The 18,570-nt window shown below is 34.6% G+C and overlaps 1 protein-coding gene across 2 annotated transcripts in view; it reads left to right on the top strand.

The window, feature by feature from the left end:
* Nucleotides 1-18,570, top strand: part of LOC148947937 (uncharacterized) — a 28,867-nt gene extending 10,297 nt beyond the window's left edge. For both annotated transcript variants that reach the window (XM_089095575.1, XM_089095574.1), the window contains exons 3-4: nt 2,146-2,307; nt 15,169-18,570. In XM_089095575.1, coding sequence (XP_088951701.1) covers nt 2,146-2,307; nt 15,169-16,418 — 1,412 coding nt within the window. In that variant the 3' untranslated portion in view covers nt 16,419-18,570. The remainder of the gene's footprint in view (nt 1-2,145; nt 2,308-15,168) is intronic.

Raw genomic sequence — 18,570 nt, 5'->3', positions numbered from 1 at the left:
CACTTGCGACTGTGACTACCTGTGACTGTGACAACCTGTTACCTTGACAACTTAAAACGGCAACGATTTCCAGCTGTGACAACTTGTGACTGCAACTACTTGCAACTGCAACTACTTGCGAAAGCAAATGTGACTTCTCGTAGTTTTGACTGCGACTACTTGCGAATGTGATTGTGAATGTTTAATACTACAACTACTTGTGGCCGAGAATATAATCACTTACAATACTTAGAACTGCGATTACTTGTAATTACGAATGCCCAAGATTACGAATATGATTTTTTGTGGCCATCACTGCAACTTCGAGCGCTATTACTAGGGATTGCAACTAGCCACTGCTTTTGATTGTGACTACTTGCGACTTTGACTACTACTATCACTGCTGTGATTCTGATTGTAATTGCTACTGCTATGATTACTCTTATTGCTATCACTACAGCTAATACTAATACTATTACCACAACTATGAAAATAAATCAAAAGAGTTTAAGCGCATTGAGGTTATCAAAATGACACATAGATTTCAATATCTATGTAAAGGGATGTTATATTAAATTGAAAGTTGGAGTGGCATTTAAGGGCAATAATCAGAAGAGATTTAGTTTAACATGTAAAGATGCAACTATAACTTTGTAAAGGGTTTTGATATTAAGTTGAAAGTTAGAGTGACATTTAACGGGATTGCTAAACTAAATCAGAAGAGATTATGTTGATGCAGATTTTCAAAAGGGTCTCTGTGCAATATTCCAGGAACAGAAAGTATATCACTTTTGAACTTTTTGGGCATGTTTTTGTGGATATATAAATGCATTCAAACGACAAAAGTTGTATTCAAGGTGGTCATTGGGCGTATCTTCAATGTCTAAGAATAAAAACAAACTAAATAGCCCTATATCTAAATGGTCACAAGAGAGTGCGTGGAATATTTTAGGGACGGCTAAGTATATTACGTTAAAACTTTCAGTACATATTGAGGGGCATGCTTAATTAAATAAAATGAGCTTATGTGCATTCAAGGCTGTCAAAATGGATTGTAATTGGGATTTCAGGAATGCCTAAGAAAATTCAGCTGAAACGTTTTGGATTGGTCGAGGGCTATGTCTGAGTAAAATTTGAATATACTCAGGGTTGTAACCTAATGGTGGGCAGTAAATCTTCATCCCTATAGCCGCCCCAAGATTATGCGGGATTTTAATCCATATACTTGAATAATATTCCACGCAGCTATCCATATAAAACTTTATAGCACAATCATAGTCAAAACTCATTGGAAGCTTTTTTTCAACACACGAATAGCAAGCAAAAATATTGCAGAAATCTAAAAAGGTTAAACAAATAATCATTTTATCCACTAATAAAAAAACTATCCATTAAAAATGAACAGAAAGTCAATTAAATTTATATCAATTTAAACTAATTTAAGGGTAATACGAACATAACTTACTATTAGTAAATATATAAAAGCCAAAATGAAGAGAAATTGCACCAAATAATCCCTTTAAGCCTTAAACGAACAGAAACTACGACAGACAAGAGTAGGGCTAGCTGTCATTTGCACGGAAAACGATATGTTTTAGAAATTCCTTTTTTATTTTGTTAGCAATTACAAAATTGGTTTTACTTTAAAGGATCAGTGTCAATAAATGTGTTATACAGTCAATCTGCATTTTGTTTGATCTTTTCAATAATCTTGGCTAATATGATCGTTTTCACTCTTTTTGTTGATGCTGTAACTAATAAAACTCAAACCTTAAAATAAGAGTTGTTTTTAGCAAGTTTAAGTGGCGTTTCGGTTATCACAAGATATAAGGAGAGTCAGTCCTGCTCCTCCTTGGGATTGTTCCTCTTTTTCGGGTTTAACTTACTGACTGATAGTGATTTAAGTTTATTTCACTCTTGAAAAAAATAAAAAATAATACATTGTGCCCGCATCCCTCGTTACTTAGGTAGCGCTATTGTGCTGTCTATGATTACTATTTGACTTCAATCCTGATCATGTGAGGTTTAATGTAGCTCTATACTTTTGGAAATCTTCTGTGGTAGAAAGTGTTTTTTCTGTTAGTTTCTAATTCACATAGTTTGTTTTATTAACTTTTACCGAAATATCTAGATCCCTTATTTTTATATTGATTATGTTTTTACCAGAATTAGAAGCAGATGAAATGCTTGGTAATGCTGATTCTCTCATTCAGGCAACAACTTTGGACATATCAATAAAAAAAGAATTTGACTCTGCAGTCATTTTGGCACAATTGAAACATGACCTCGATTTACCTGAAATTAATCTAACTAATGCTAAAAATGAAGGTACGTTTTGGTATATTAAATTAAAGAAGAATCCATGAAAATACTATTACTTACTCTTTATATTTATGACTAACATTCACTAATTAGTGATTTAGTTGTCCTACTTGTTATGGAATTAACTTTGTCTGTTATCAATTTCGACTAATGTCAGTCTCTACGGATTCACCCGTCATATTACAGCACTAATTAAGCTCAAAGAACAAATCACAAGCATTGTCAGAAATTATCTCTGTTAAGGTAAAATTCCTTTGTACTTTAACAAGTTGGTTCTTCTCTTACATTTTTTTAGCATTGAAGGGCCTTTTTTATTGCTGAGTCTTTATTATTTTAATGCTGTCAGTTAAAGGCTGTGCTCTGTTTGTGTACTATTTTTATAGTTTGCTTGTGATACTTCACTTGATAAAATAAAGGATAATATTATTGCCAATATGCCCTTTTAGTAAGGGACTTTTTTGAAGGGACTTTTTATTGCATAGTCTTTATTTTTTTAATGCTGCCAGTTAAATGCTGCGTTCTGTTTGTGTGCTATTTCTATAGTTTGCTTGTGATACTTCACTTGATACTACTGCCATTACTACTAACAACTCATCGTAGCACCAAGCCGCCTGGGGCCAACACAGCTACGTATGCTCCTCCTCCATCCCAATCTATTCAAAGCCTCCTTTTTTACAACTTCCCAGGGTGTAAAACTTCACTTGATAAATAAAGGATAATATTAATTGCCAATATGCCCTTTTTGTACTTGTGAAAGTAATATGTTTTCTAAGTATAGGAAAGCTTCATTGTCCTTTACTCTCATCTGGTGGGTTTTTTACTAAAATTCTTGTGTTTTTCGTTTTTTTTTTGTCTTTCTATGTAAATAACATTTCAACTTTGAACTATCTTTAAAATAATACATTGCATATATTTTAATATGTATGTACTAATACGTATAATAGTGATATGTATACATAGTAATTCGTATAATAAAGTATACATACTGATGCCTGAGTCACCTGGTTTTGTGATATGCTTCTTCTTATAATTTCATCCAGAACATGTAGTTTTTCTATGCTGTTAGTTAAAGACAATGTCTTGATTATGTGCTGTTATTGTGTTCCCCCCATTATTGCTGAAAGTACTTTCATGCTTGATGAGGGACTTGCCAAAAATATACTTTATTCTGCATTTATTATTCAGTAATTGAAAGTTATGTTCATTGTTGTTTTTTTCTTCAGTGTCTTTTTTTCTTCTTCGTCTTTGCTGTTCGTAAAAAAAGATGTAAAAAATTCTTTAAAAGTCAGCTTAAGATGTTTTAAAATTATTATCTGAGTGTCACTTGTAATTATGCCTCTATTTAAAAAATACAAGTAAAAATTTATTTGAGAAGCGGAACTAGTATGCTACTTTAAGATATTTATTAAAAACGGGTGAGGGGGCCTACGCCTCCTCCCCTACCCCCATTTCATTGGAAGAGAGTTTAAGTTTTTTTCATACTGGTCATGGTATTCTTTAAAAATATAAATATTTTTCCGTGAGATTATTATTAAGCATTGGTACAAAATAATTACTGGGATGAACCGTACAGCAAATGATCTGAATTAACTTCAATCGACTGGAAGATGACATGAGTCAGGCATGACTTGACGTTTTATGCAGTTCTTGTTATTCGACGTTATCCAATTGAATTTATCTTGAAATAGTAGGTTACCATCTATTTTGGATTTTTCTTTTTATTGCATATTGTTCTATTCTTTCGTTTTTTGTTTTATCTATGTTTTATTGATTTCTTATACTTATCGTTTTATTCTTTTATTCTTTTTATCGTTGTATTATATTCTGTCCGATCATCACTTAAATACGCTTGTCCTATTTACTATCTGTTTTTCACTACACACCATATAGCTAAAATTGTAAATGTAAAAAAAGAATTGAGAAAGAGAGTAAACACAAACTTCCAGACAAATTATTAATTTATCATCTTTGGTCGTCGTTTAAAAAAAATTGGACTGGATCCATGTACTAATGATGTCCATGCTTTGATGTGCACTAAACAGAAGTATATCTTACACTTTCTTAAAAATTTAAAGTAACTTTATCCTTTAATCTAAAGTACCTAGTCCAAAAAAAATAATTGAACTGGATCCATGTACTAATGATCTCCATGCTTAAATGTGCACTGAATAGAAGTATATTTTACATTTTCTTAAAAATCTAAAGTAACTTTATCATTTAATCTAAAGTAACTAGTCTAAACAAAATTTTTGGACTGGATCCATTTACTAATGATGTCCATGCTTTGATATGCATTGAATAGAAGTATATTTTACACTTTCTTAAAAATTTAAAGTATCTTTATCCTTTAATCTAATTTAACTAGTTAAAAAAAAATTGGACTGGATCCATGTACTAATGTTGTTCATGCTTTGATATGCACTGAATAGAAGTATATTTTACACTTTCTTACAAATCTAAAGTAACTTTATCCTTTAATCTAAAGTAGGCTACCTAGTCCAAAAAAAATAATTGAACTGGATCCATGTACTAGTAATGTCCATGCTTTGATGTGCACTGAAAAGAAGTATATTTTACACTTTCTTAAAAATCTAAAGTAATTTTATCCTTTAATCCACGGTAACTAGTCTAAAAAAATTGGACTGGATCCATGTACTAATGATGTCCATGCTTTGATATGCACTGAATAGAAGTATATTTTACACTTTCTTAAAAATCTAAAGTAACTTTATCCTTTAATCTACAGTAACTTTTCTAAAAAAAATTAGACTGGATCCATGTATTAAATGATGTCCATGCTTTGAGTGCACTGGATAAGTTTATTTTAAACTTTCTTAAAAATCTAAAGTAACATAATGTACAATAATCTATAAAGTAAATAATGTATAAAGCTATTGTCTGTTATTGTGTTTGTTGAATCTTAAAATGTGCTGTTTTTTTTCGCTTTCATTAACGTTGTTGTAATCGCGTGTTTTCAGAGGCTACTGTTTTATCACCTGCAGGACAGTGGTGTAAATTGAGGAACAATTACACTTTCTTAAAAATCTAAAGTAACTTTATCCTTTAATCTAAAGTACCTAGTCCAAAAAAAAAATTTACTGGATCCATGTACTAATGATGTCCTTGTTTTGATGTGCAATGAATAGAAGTATATTTTACCCTTTCTTAAAAATCTAAAGTAACTTTATCCTTTAATCTAAAGTAAGTAGTCTAAAACAAATTTTGGACTGGATCCATGTACTAATGATGTCCATGCTTTGATGTGCACTCAATAGAAGAATATTTTATACATTCTTAAATATATAAAGTGACTTTATCTTTTAATCTAAAGTAACTATTCAAAAAAAAATTTGAACTGGATATACGCTGAATCGAAGTATATTTTATACTTTCTTAAAAATTTTAAGTAACTTTATCGTTTAATCTAAGGTAACTAGTCTAAACAAAAATTTTGGACTGGCTCCATGTACTAATGATGTCCATGCTTTTCTGTGCACTGAATAGAAGTATATTTTACAATTTCTTAAAAATCTAAAGTAACTTTATCCTTTAATCTAAAGTAACTAGTCTAAAAAAAAATTTGGACTGGATCCGCGTACTAATAATGTCCATGCTTTGTTGGGCACTGAATAGAAGTATATTTTACTCTTTCTTAAAAATCTAAAGTGACTTTATCCTTTAATCTAAAGTAACTAGTTTCAAAAAGTTTTTGGACTGGATCCGTGTACTAATGATGTCCATGCTTTGATGTGCACTGACTAGAAGTATATTTTACACTTTATTACAAATGTAAAGTGACTTTATCCTTTAAACTAAAGTAACTAGTCCAAAAAAAAATTGAACTGGATCCATGTACTAATGATGCCCATGCTTTAATGTGCACTGAATAGAGGTATATCTTACTCTTTCTTAAAAATCTAAAGTAACTTTATCCTTTAATCTAAAGTAACTAGTCTAAAATAAATTTGGACTGGATCCATGTATTAATGATGTCCATGCTTTGACGTGGACTGAATAGAAGTATATTTTACACTTTCTAAAAAATCTAAAGTAACATAATGTATAATAATCTATAAAGTAAATAATGTATAAAGCTATTGTCTGTTATTGTGTTTGTTAAATCTTAAATTGTATTGTTTTTTTCGCTTTCATTAATGTTGTTGTAATCGCTTGTTTTCAGAGACTACTGTTTTATCACCAGCAGGACAGTGGTGTAAATTGAGGGGAAGGGGATAGCATGTGCTCCCTAGATTTTGTCCCCCTAGATTTGGAAAAATACCTTTTTGGGGATGTTTTCATTGGTAATGTCTTTTTTGTATTTGCATTAAATAATTAAAAACCGCAAATTTGCCCAACTCCTAGATTTTGACAAATATATCCCCCCACCCTAAATAACTAAAACGGCCAAAAACTGTTTATTTATGCATTCGAAAAAGAACTTGGATTTCCTAGGTTCAGATTTCCTAGATTCCTTTTGTTCAATGTGATTATGTTCTCCAGAAATTGAAGATAAAATCCCAGCTAATGCTGATTCCCTTGTCAAGGCAAGGAATTCTAATATAATAATTCAAAAGGAATCAGACTCAACTGTAAATTTAACACAATCGAAGCTAGATCTTGACTTCTCTAAGATTAATGAACTGGATGGTCGAAACAAAGGTGCATGGTCATACATCTTATTTACTATTACATTTATGTATGTTTAATACTGAATAGTACATCTATGGTAATACAAAACGAATGGAGCCTGATAGTCCTTTTACATTAATTTGATATTAATCTGTAGCTCTTTGAAATCAGTTCAACTAACAATGATAACGATTACCTATTAAGGACTTGAAACCGACCAATTTTCAAATCCAGAAGAGTGTTAAAGTGTTATTTTCAAAATAAAAAAAAATGTTTTTTGAACCTCAAAGACATCCTTTATTGCAAAAAAATAGATTATTTTTTATACTGGAAGAGGGAAATGATATAGCGACTACGAATCCCCCCCCCCATGGTTGACACATGTGCAAATATTAATAGTCTTTGGGATTTTCTAGTCTCGGAATTTATGGATTTAACAATTTTTAGGATCTTAAGGATAAATTTGGAAACAAGAGAAGTTGTGTTACATTTTAAAACAACGATCTGTATAAACCTAATCTTGTGTTTAGAAAAGCTATGTATATTATGTATATAATATATATTTTGGTAACAACATAAGAACTTGTTGAACTCCTAAGGATAATTTTGCTATAACCTCTTTAGAATTTAATCCTCTGATTTGAAAAAAAAAAATGTTTAAAATATTGATCTGCGGTATTTTTTTATTATTTAGTAACTTTTTTGTTATTAATTTTTAAGCTTAATATTTAATTTTGAAAAGAGAAAAGGTCCGGTATATTACAAAAGATAGTTTCGGCAAAAAGCTAGTTTTATGTTAACAATAACAACACTCATCCTAATGAGTGCAAACTGAAGAGCTGATAGTGCGAGAATCTATAAAACTTATAATTTATAAAAATCATTAACTATAAATTTCTTTTGAAATTTTATAAACATATTTTTATAGGATTTGTATAAATTTTTTAAATTATAAACTTTCATTGAATTATAAAGAAATTTATATATTGTGGGTCATAAGATGAGAACTTGTTGAACTCCTTCAGAGGTTCCAGGAATCATTATTGGGAAATCAATCCTATTATTAGAAAACAATTTGTATATAAAAATAATTGTCTTATGTTAAATTATTATTCATAATTTTTTAATCATGACTTTCACAAGTTTGTATCTTCAATATGAAGGCTATAACCAAGGTATGGAGGGGAGGGGGTCGACCCCAATTGAAACATCAGACTCTGTGATAATGATTAAAAACAATGATCCCAAATTGAAATTTGTACTATTGAACATCTGAAGATCTGGACCACACATTCAGAAAGTCTGTTTAAGTTATTTGCTATTATAAGAAAAAAGGGATTAAGAAAATTTTACTTTATTAATTTAATGTGAAGAAATGCAGGGATTGGTTTTGATGGGGTCTTTTCCTCTTAGGATCCAAGGATGTTCTATAAATTATATTTCAGAACTTAATACTCTGATTCGAAAAAGGCATATTCTAAAATGATTGATATATTTTAATTTTTTTTCTTCTAATAATAGATTTTATGATTATTTTTTTCTGATGTTAAGACTCAATTGGATGGGTGAAAATCAATACCGGAAGCTGAATCGATATTCAAATGATCCTAATTTAAGAGCCATACTAAAGTAAATTTGATAATCAATACCAAAACTGCTTTTATAAAATCTATAGGTAACACTTTCTACAATAAGAAAAAAGGAATTAGAGAAAGTTTTTATTTTAGCACTTCATTTGCAGACTTTCATGTCAAATATTTAGCTACTTTGAGACATATGGAAACATCTACAACATATGTTACATCAACAACAAACAAATTAGAACAAAAATGTGTCAAATTTAAATCCCTCAGTCTATTCCATGTGGTCAAAGGGGCTCCTAGTCCCTGGGGGTTCATAATAGAAGCTAGGTTACCCCCGTGCGGCGGGCGTAAATAAAGGTAGAAGAGGAAGACAGCCCCTCGAACATGCGCTCAACAGGGACAGAGCCCATTGGCGTGTGGAAACGTCAAGTGAGTTACAAACCTCCCAGCAATGGGTTAAATTGTATGGTGAGGCAGAGTACCATCTTGGGAGGACCCTTTATAGGCTGACAACTGTGGCAGGGGGAAGATACAGATTTATGGACATTGACCACAGCAAACAGCTATCTCGACCCTATCGGGGCATCCGCAAGACTGAGGACATTATGGCCAACTCTATTCCCACTTGAGGAGTGGTGCCCCTCGAGGAAATTGTAGCCTGGTAAACGACACAGCATTTGAACAGGATTTTCTTTAATGGATATTCTTTTGGACTTGGTTTATCGTAATCGGTGTTTTCGGGCTGAAAAACCTCTTCCTAGCTAATTTATCTACTATTGTATGCCTCCTTGTTGTAGTATAGTATTTGTATGCATGCATATATAATGAATTGGAGGTAATAGGCTTGAGATTATCCGTGCAGGATTTCGACTCTTGTTGATAAAAGAGTATCGCGAAGTGCTGAAAACTATGTTGTGACCAAGATAGACCCAGGATTTGACAAAGCCTCCATTAAAGTGGAGGTCCCGAGGAATTCTTGCTTTTTGGTTCAAAGTCGCCTTAAGCGCTTCTGTGTAAACTTGAGAAGATGTTTTTGTCCCCGTTCTGCACTGGTTTCGAAATCATTGCTTTTCCTGAGGCTAAAAATAATTTCAGTGATATAAAGAATATAAAATTTGCAACTTGGAATGTTAAAAATAACTGTCATATTGACATTTTGACTGACGAATTCTGACGCTTCGAACTGGACTTATTAGAAGTTTCAGAAACTCATATTCCATCGGCAGGAAACATGAAAGTAGATGATATAGAATTTATTTAGTGAGACAGGAAGGATGGGGCACATAGAGAGGGAGTTGGGCTCAAGATGAATAAGGAAGCTGTTAAGTCCTTTTTAGGTCGGGAAGGTATTAATAATATAATGCTAATCGTTCATTTTATAACTAAAAAGTTCAGGGTATCAGTTATAGTAGTATATGCCCCTGTAGAACCGACTGACGGAGATACTAGTGACTCAAATGAATTATACTTACAGTTACAGGAGCAAATAGACAGGGTCTTAGGTAGAAATATTTTGTTTTACTTGGGGATCTTAACGCCCAGGTCGGTGGAAATAGGGATAGATGAGATCCTATCCCTGATAAATTTAGTGTGGGAAAAGAAAACAGTAATGGCTACAGACTTTTGCAATTTTGTAGGTATAACAATCTTGTCATAACCAATACAGTGTTTGGTCATAAAATGGCCCATAAGTTAACATGGTATTCGCGTGATGGTAAGACAGCAAACCTTATCGATTATGCTATTGTAGACCGAAGACTGGCAGGATCAATACAAGCTACTAGGATATATAGGAGAGCTTCACATACCTTGGCAGTATCATAGGCAGCGCAATAGCGCTGCCTAAGTAAAGAACGATGTTGACACAATGTATTATTTATTTATTTGTTGGTTCTTGGTCTTAGACCAGGGCACTTTGTATCGAAGGAGTTGTCGTAGAAACTTCGAGAAGGGCTCATTCGTTTGGAAATTGGAGTGGCTTGTGCCCTTTTAAATAGTCAAAAGTGATTGCAAGGCAACTAACACCCCTTTCACACCCACTATTTCTCTAAACACATCCAATCAAAATTTTGAGATAGTCATTTTGTTCAGCGTAGTTGATTTCCAGATAGAAATTATGATTTTGAGGAGGACACTCCCCCACAGCCCTTAGGGCAAAGGTTCTAAGTTATGCCCTGGGGGCATATAAGATTTTTATAGAAAGCGTTGTCGTAGAAACTTCAAAGAAGCCTCATTTAATTGGAAATTCAAAGGGCTAAAAGTGAGTGGAGGGCAACTAACCCCCCTCTCACGCCCACCTTTTCCCCCAACACATCCAATCAAAATTTTGAGATAGTTATTTTGTTCAATGTAGTTGAAAGTTCTGGAATTAGGTCTTTGAGGAGACCCCCCCCACACACACACAGCCCTCAGGGCAAGGGTTTTGGGTTATGCCCTGGGGGCATATAAGGTTTTTTTTTTTATAGAAAGTGTTGTCGTAGAAACTTCAAAAAGGGCTTATTTGATTGGAAATTGAAATGGCTAATGCCCTTCTTAATAGTCAAAAATGATGGGAAGGCAACTAACACCCCTTCAAAACCCACCATTTCCCCAAACACATCCAATCAAAATTTTAAGATAGCCATTTTGTTCAGCGTAGTTAATTTCCAAATAGAAATTATGATTTTGAGGAGGACACTCCCCCACAGCCCTTAGGGCAAGGGTTCTAAGTTATGCCCTGGGGGCATGTACGGTTTTTATAGAAAGTATTGTCGTAGAAACTTTAAAAAAGGCTCGTTCGATTGGAAATGCAAAGGGCTAGTGCCCTTTTTAATAGTCGAAAGTGATTGGAGGGCAACTAGCCCCCCTCTCAAGCCCACCTTTTCCCCAAACACATCCAATCTAAATTTTGAGATAGCCAGTTTGTTCAACGTAGTTGAAGGCTCTGAAAATCAGGTCTTTGAGGATGACAACCCCCACAGCCCTCAGGGAAAGGGATGTAAGTTATGCCCTGGAAGCATACAAGGTTTTTTTTATAGAAAGCATTGTCGTAGAAAGTTCTAAAGAGGCTCTTTTGATTGGAAATTGAAATGGCTAGTGCCCTTTTTAATAGTCGAAAGTGATTGGAAGGCAACTAACACCCTTCCACGCCCACCATTTATCCAAACACATCCAACCAAAATTCTAAGATAGCCATTTTGTTCAAAGTAGTTGAAAGCTCTCCCTGTGGGCATATAAGGTTTTTATTGAAAGCTTTGTCGTAGAAACTTGAAAAAGGGCTCCCTCGATTGGAAATTCAAAGGGCTAGATTCCTTTTTAATAGTCGAAAGGTATTTAAGGGCAACTAACCCCCCTCTCATGCCCACCTTTTCCCCAAACACATCCAATCAAAATTTTAGATAGCCATTTTGTTCAACGTATTTAAAAGTTTTAGAAATTAGGTCTTGGAGGATGATAACCTCCTCCGAACCCTCGGGGCAAGGGTTGTAAGTTATGCCCTGGGGGCATATAAGGTTTTTTATAGATAGCGATGTTGTAGAAACTTCAAAGAGGGCTCATTCGATTGGAAATTAGAAGGGCTTGTGCCCTTTTTAATAGTCGAAAGTTATTGGACGACAACTAACAACCCTCTCACATCCATCATATTTCCAAACATATTTAGTCAAAATTTTAAGAGTTATTTTCTTCGACATTGTTAAGGAGTCTGGAAAATATGTTTTTGAGGATGACATCCCTCTCCGACCCCTCAGGACAAGGTTTGTAAGTTATGCCCTGGGGGTATATATGGTTTTTTTATTATAGAAAGCTGTCGTATAATTTTCGAAAATGATTCATTCGATTGAAAATTGAAACGGCTAGTGCCCTTTTCAATAGTCGAAAGTGATGGGATGGCAAGAAACCCCCCTCTCACGCCCACCATGTCCCCAAACACATCCAATCAAAATTTTGAGATAGCCATTTTGTTCAACGTAGTTGAAAGGTTCGGAAAATATGTCTTTGAGGATGACAACCCCCCTCACAGCCCTCAGGTCAAGGACTGTAAGTTATGCCTTGGGGTATATAAGGTTTCTGTAGAAAGCTTTGTCGTAGAAACTTCGAAAAGGAAATTCAATTTCCAATCGAATTCGATTGGAAATTGAAAGGGCTAGTGCCCTTTTTAATAATCGGAAGGGATTGGAGGGCAACTAACACTCTTCTCAAGCCCACCATTTCTAAATTTATGTCCAAATTTTTAAAAGTGTGTATGTTGTTAAAAATTGCTGAAAATTTTTCTCCAGCATACAAATAGCAGGCTAAACTATAAAGTCTTTAAAAAACAAATAGATTTAAAGAATTTTTTTTTCCCTGAAAAGACTATGTCAATATAAAACGAATAGAAATTAATTGAAAAAACTTTCTACAAAATAAGTTTTTCAAAGAAAAGTAAAGAACCCTATTAAACCAAAAATGAGCAAAAATAAAATAATTTACCAAGCGTGGAACTACCACAAATCACCATCGATAAATAAATGAAACCCAAAACGAACAGAAATTACAATAAATAACCGAGTCAAACTCAAAACGAGCTGAAATTAACATTAGTAGGGCTCAAAACCATCCCAAGGCTGGAACATAATTTACACTTTACTGGAAAAAATACAAATGAATGTGCATTGTCTGTTTAATATACATATACTCATATTTAATAATCAAAATGTTAATATTATTTGATTTATTAAAGTTAAGAAAGTAAAAATTTTTTCAGTTAAAGTGCAAAATATCAGGTTGATTTCTGCTGGTTTTGAGTTGACTCCGGTTATTTATTGTAGTTTCTGTTCGTTTTGGGTTTCATTTATTTATCGATGCTCATTTGTGGTAGTTTCACGCTTGGTAGATTATTTTATTTTATTCGTGCTCATTTTTGGTTTAATGGGGTTCTTTACTTTTCTTTGAAAAACTTATTTTGTGGAAAAAGTTTGTTTAATTAATTTATTAGTAAAGACGGTGAGTCTAGTGAAGATTTTAAAAGTAGAAGAGGCAAGGCCCATGGTTTGATTCACTTTTGGAAAAAGTTTGGAAGGATAGGAAGATAGGACTGCGAACCAAGGCTGGAATATTGGAAGCTACACTGACAACAGTGGTCCAATATGGCTCTGAATTATTGGCGCTCTTTAAAACGGAGAAAGATTTCCTAGATGTTTTCCATAGAATTTGCCTACAGATTGTTTAGGGTACCCAACTGACAGACCGTATCTCAAAGAGTGGGCATTACGAAAAGCGTGGTTCATTCCCGCCACCTTGGGCTGCAATGAAAGAAAAGTTGAGATGGCTAGTACACCTTCTGTAGATGAAGGATGACATATTGCCAAGTATTGTCCTTTTCGGCCAACCGTCTAGGCTTAACGGAAAGCAGGTCGTTCATTGTTGGGGTGGGAGGAAGTCGTAAGGAAAATTTAAGGGAAATGGGAACTTTTTGGGAGGGTGTAAAGACGGCTTTGATTAAATTGTGATGGGGAAGGAGCTTATTTTAATGTGTATATTTTTTCAGGGAGAAGGGGGGGGGGTAGGTCAATGAGGCTTTTGCTCCAAACCCTAGGGCGATGTTTTGCCTCAAAATTTGCCCCTGGGCATTATACTTCTTATAAATTGAAAATTTTCCTGGTACATTTTCAAAAGAACCGGAGCCATCGCGTAGACACCTTTGAGTAAAAAAATGTCGAATAGACAGTCATTTTGATTACCTAGCAAAACAAAGTTATTGACCTTGCTGCTTAACCGTGGATATCCAATACACAAATGTTTCTAAGATAAAAGACACAATTGTGTGAATCACTCCGCTCCCTCCACGACAAAAACCCCTTCCCTCCCTCCCCATCATCTCATAAACAGTACCTGCATATTTCAAATTCATCCCCAAAGCTATTTTCAATATATAGCAAATATCCTGTGTAGATGACCTGGAAGCAAATAAGGCCTTTTTATTTAAGTCATCACTATACTTTGCATTGGGTAAACTCCTAATTGGAGCCTAGTTAAAAAAACAAAAAAACGTTTCGATTGATCAGAGAAGAAAAATGTTGAACTTTTAATTCTTCAAAAAACTTTCAATTTGCCATCGTAACAACCCTTCGAACGTCACTACGGCCACCCCTTACATATGAAGTAGCAGAAAAAATAATATAGGTAAAACTTGCACCTCTGTATTTTGTCAAAACTAGTGGGATATCTATCACAATATGTGCAGTTCCACTGGCCCTCCCAACTATGAAAACAATTTATTATTGACCATCGACAATGTCATTTTTGAAAAAAAAAATAATATAGTGAAAACTTACACCTCTGTATTTTGTCAGCACTAGTGGGATATCTATCACAATATTTGCAGTTCCACTGGCCCTCCCAATTAAGAAAACAATTTATTATTGACCATCGACAGTCATTTTCGAGATTCTAATTGCTGCTTGTATCTTGTGGATTTTGATGGAACGGAAATTTTGGACATGTCAAGGTTTTTAAAGTAAATGAGAATGGTCTTCAGTTTGTTTGTTTTTTGTTTTTGTTTTTGAAAAAAAACCCTAAGAAATTAGATGCTTATATAGCCCGTGTGGCTGCGTTATTGTTGTGTTGGCTGTTTGTTTAATGTGCCTATTATATCTTGTTTGTGGACTGCCGAAGATTCATGTTCTTTCTGTTCCAGATGTCAAGATTCCCTTTTCGGATTACAAGAACGAGTTTGCAGGGGTTGCATCGTCCAATAAGGAAGAACTCTATGAGTGTGAAATTTGTGAGAAATTTTTTTTCCAGATAGGCCAATTTAAATTGCATTTAAGAGTTCATTCTACAAAAAATTCCTTCGAGTGTGAAGTTTGTAAGAAAAGATTCTCACGTATGTGTCATCTGAAAATCCATAAAAAAACTCACTCTGGAGAAAAACCTTACGAGTGTGAAGTTTGTGAGAAAAAATTTGCTCATATGAGCACCCTGAAATCACACCAACGACTTCACACGGGGGAAAAACCCTATGTGTGCAAGATTTGTGGCAAACAATTTGCTCAAATGAGCGCCCTAAGACAACATCAAGGAGTTCATTCTGGGGAAAAACCCTATGAGTGTAAAAGCTGCGAGAAAAAATTTGCTGAAATGAACAATTTAAAATTGCATCAAAGAATTCATTCCGGGAAAAAACCCCATGAATGTGAAACTTGTAAGAAAAAATTCCTGCGTTTTGTTCAATTGAAATTGCACCAAAGAATTCACTCTGGGGAAAAACCTTACAAATGCAAAATTTGTGAGAAAAATTTTTCTCAGATTAACGCTCTGAAAACACATCATAGGGTTCATACAGGGGAAAAACCCCATGAGTGTGAAATTTGTGAGAAAAAATTTGCTGAGAGGAGCACCCTGAAATCGCATTTAAGAGTTCACACTGGGGAAAAACCCCATGAATGTGATATCTGTAAGAAATCTTTTTCTCATTTGACCAATTTGAAATCGCATAAAAGAATTCATTCTGGGGAAAAACCCTATGAGTGTGAAATCTGTTGGAGAAAATTCTCCCGTAAAGAGGATTTGAAATCGCATCAAATAATTCACTCTGGTGAAAAATCCCATGAATGTGAAATTTGTATTAAAAAATTCTCGCATTTGAGCAATTTGAAATCCCATCAAAGAATTCATTCTGGAGAAAAACCCCATGAGTGTAAAATCTGTGAGAAAAAATTCACTCAGAGGAGCACCCTCAAACTTCATCAAAGAATTCACTCCGGGGAAAAGCCCTATGGCTGTAAAATTTGCAAGAAGAAATTCTCTCGGATGGGCAATTTGAAAATACATCAAAGAATTCACTCAGGGGAAAAGCCATATGAGTGTAAAATTTGCGAGAAGAAATTCTCTCACTTGGGCAATTTGAAAGTCCATCAAACAAGTCACTCTAGGGAACAGCCCTAGGAGTGTTAAATTTGTAAAAAGAAATCCTCTTACATGGGTAATTTGAAAGTACATCAAACAGGTTACTCTAGGGAAAAGTCCTAGGAATGTAAAATTTGCGGGAAGAAATTCTCTCGGCTGGGCAACTTGAAAGTACATCAAAGAATTCACTCCAGGGAAAAATCTAATGAGTGTAAAATTTGCGATAAAAAATTCTCTCACATGAGCAATTTGAAAGTACATCATACAAGTCACTCTTGGGAACAGCCCTAGGAGTGTTAAATTTTTAGAAAGAAATCCTCTCACATGGGCAATTTGAAAGTACATCAAACAAGTTACTCTAGGGTAAAGTCCTAGGAATGTAAAATTTGCGGGAAGAAATACTCTTGGTTGGGCAACTTGAAAGTACATCCAAGAGTTCACTTCAGGGAGAAAGCTTATGAGTGTAAAATTTGCGAGAAAAAATTTTCTCACATGGGCAATTTGAAAGTACATCAAACAAGTCACTCTAGGGGAAAGCCCTAGGAGTGTCGAATTGGTAAAATGAAATTCTTTCACTTGGGCCATTTGATGAGTAGTTTTAATGGAGGAATCCATTGAAAAGCCCTATTTTCAAGTTGGTTTGTTTATAGCATGTGTATTTCCAAAGTATCGGTGCTCAAATATTGCTAATTTGTTTTTTAAGTATTTCATTGAAAAATGTTAAAATTTTCCATCAACAGGTATTTTTAGTCAAACAATAGGAAATTTCTGTCTGTATGTTTTTTTGTTTATCTAATCTAATAATTTCGAATTTACTAAAAAAAAAGTGTCTACTAGAATTTACTAAAAAGAAGCCGTATTTCCAAAGTACTGATGCTCAAGCATTGCTTACTTACTTGTACTTGTGGCGGGAATCAGGCATTCTCACCTTGCCCGGCATCAAGGGTCTTCGAGACCTGTTTGAACCATATAGTGTGGTCTGCTGCCAGCTGCTATGCAAATGCGAGCCAATTAGTTGACTGAACTTTATGTCCATGTGTGACCGAACTTTCTGAACCCCCCAATAGGTTCAAGGTCTGATTTAACCAAGTTCCGCCAGTTTTTCTTCTATCCCCCTTGGTGTACCTTCCATGAGCTAAGTGGCTCAGCTATAAGGATTCGGCGAGGCAAGTACTCTGTTGGCCTCCGTAAGACGTGGCTCAACCATCTTAGACGACGCTCCTTGATCATGATGGCAACACATCTCTTAGTACCACACATTCGTCGTATTTCCACATTTAATATTCGATCATTCAGGTTTATCCTAAGGATTCTATGCAGACAGGTATACTCAAACACCTTCAATGCATTTTCATGTAGTCCTTTACTGACCAAGTTTCGCATCCATAAAAAAGGATTGTTCGAACCAATGACAGGTAGACTTGGACTTCAGTTCCTACACTAGTTTCACGCCGGTTCCACAATGGTTTTCTCAGGGAAGCAAAGGCCGCCTGTGCTTTCTGTAGTCGCTTTTGAATATCGACGTCTTAAGATTCATCAGTATAAAGTTTCGAGCCAAAGTATGTGAATCTGTCGACCTGTTCCAATTGTACTTGATTTACAGTTGACGAAATAGGATCAGAGTTATTTATTGCCATGAATTTTGTCTTTCTTGTACGGACTTGCGATCTGCCCAAGTAACCACATCATCGAGCATAGTTTGGGCTTTCTCTGGGTTCGAGAGGATTCCAACATCACCAGCGTATTCAAGGTTTCCAAGTGAAGAGTTTTGTTCAATCTGAACTCCTGGATGAAAATATATTGCATTTTCAAGCATCCAGTTACTACAGTAGTTAAACATAGTCGGCGACAGGACGCAGCCTTGTCATTTTAATCCAAACCATACCGGATAAAATTCTTCAGTCCCTTCTCCTTAAACTTGACTCGGCTCAAAGACCCCTTGTACTATGCTTTAAGCAGTTCAACAAATTTCAGGGGTATTCTGTCATTTTCTTGAATTTGCCAAAGTTTTTGGCTTGTGAGCAAGTCAAAAGTGGAAACGAAGTCCAGAAATATCAGAATCAGGGGAAAATTATACCTTTCAAACTGCTGGATAATGAGGCGGAGTGCAAAAATATTTTCAGCGCAGGCTTTACCAGGATGGAAACTGGCTTGGTTTTCACGGGTTCTTTTCTGCCTTTCCCCCTTGAAG

The sequence above is a fragment of the Artemia sp. Qi Xiang Cuo genome, chromosome 10, assembly GCF_049724085.1.
Source record: "Artemia sp. Qi Xiang Cuo chromosome 10, ASM4972408v1, whole genome shotgun sequence".
In the NCBI taxonomy this organism is placed as follows: Eukaryota; Metazoa; Arthropoda; class Branchiopoda; order Anostraca; family Artemiidae; genus Artemia; species Artemia sp. Qi Xiang Cuo.
The sequence above is the reverse complement of the archived record's forward strand: the minus strand, read 5'-3'. Positions and strand labels throughout refer to the sequence as shown.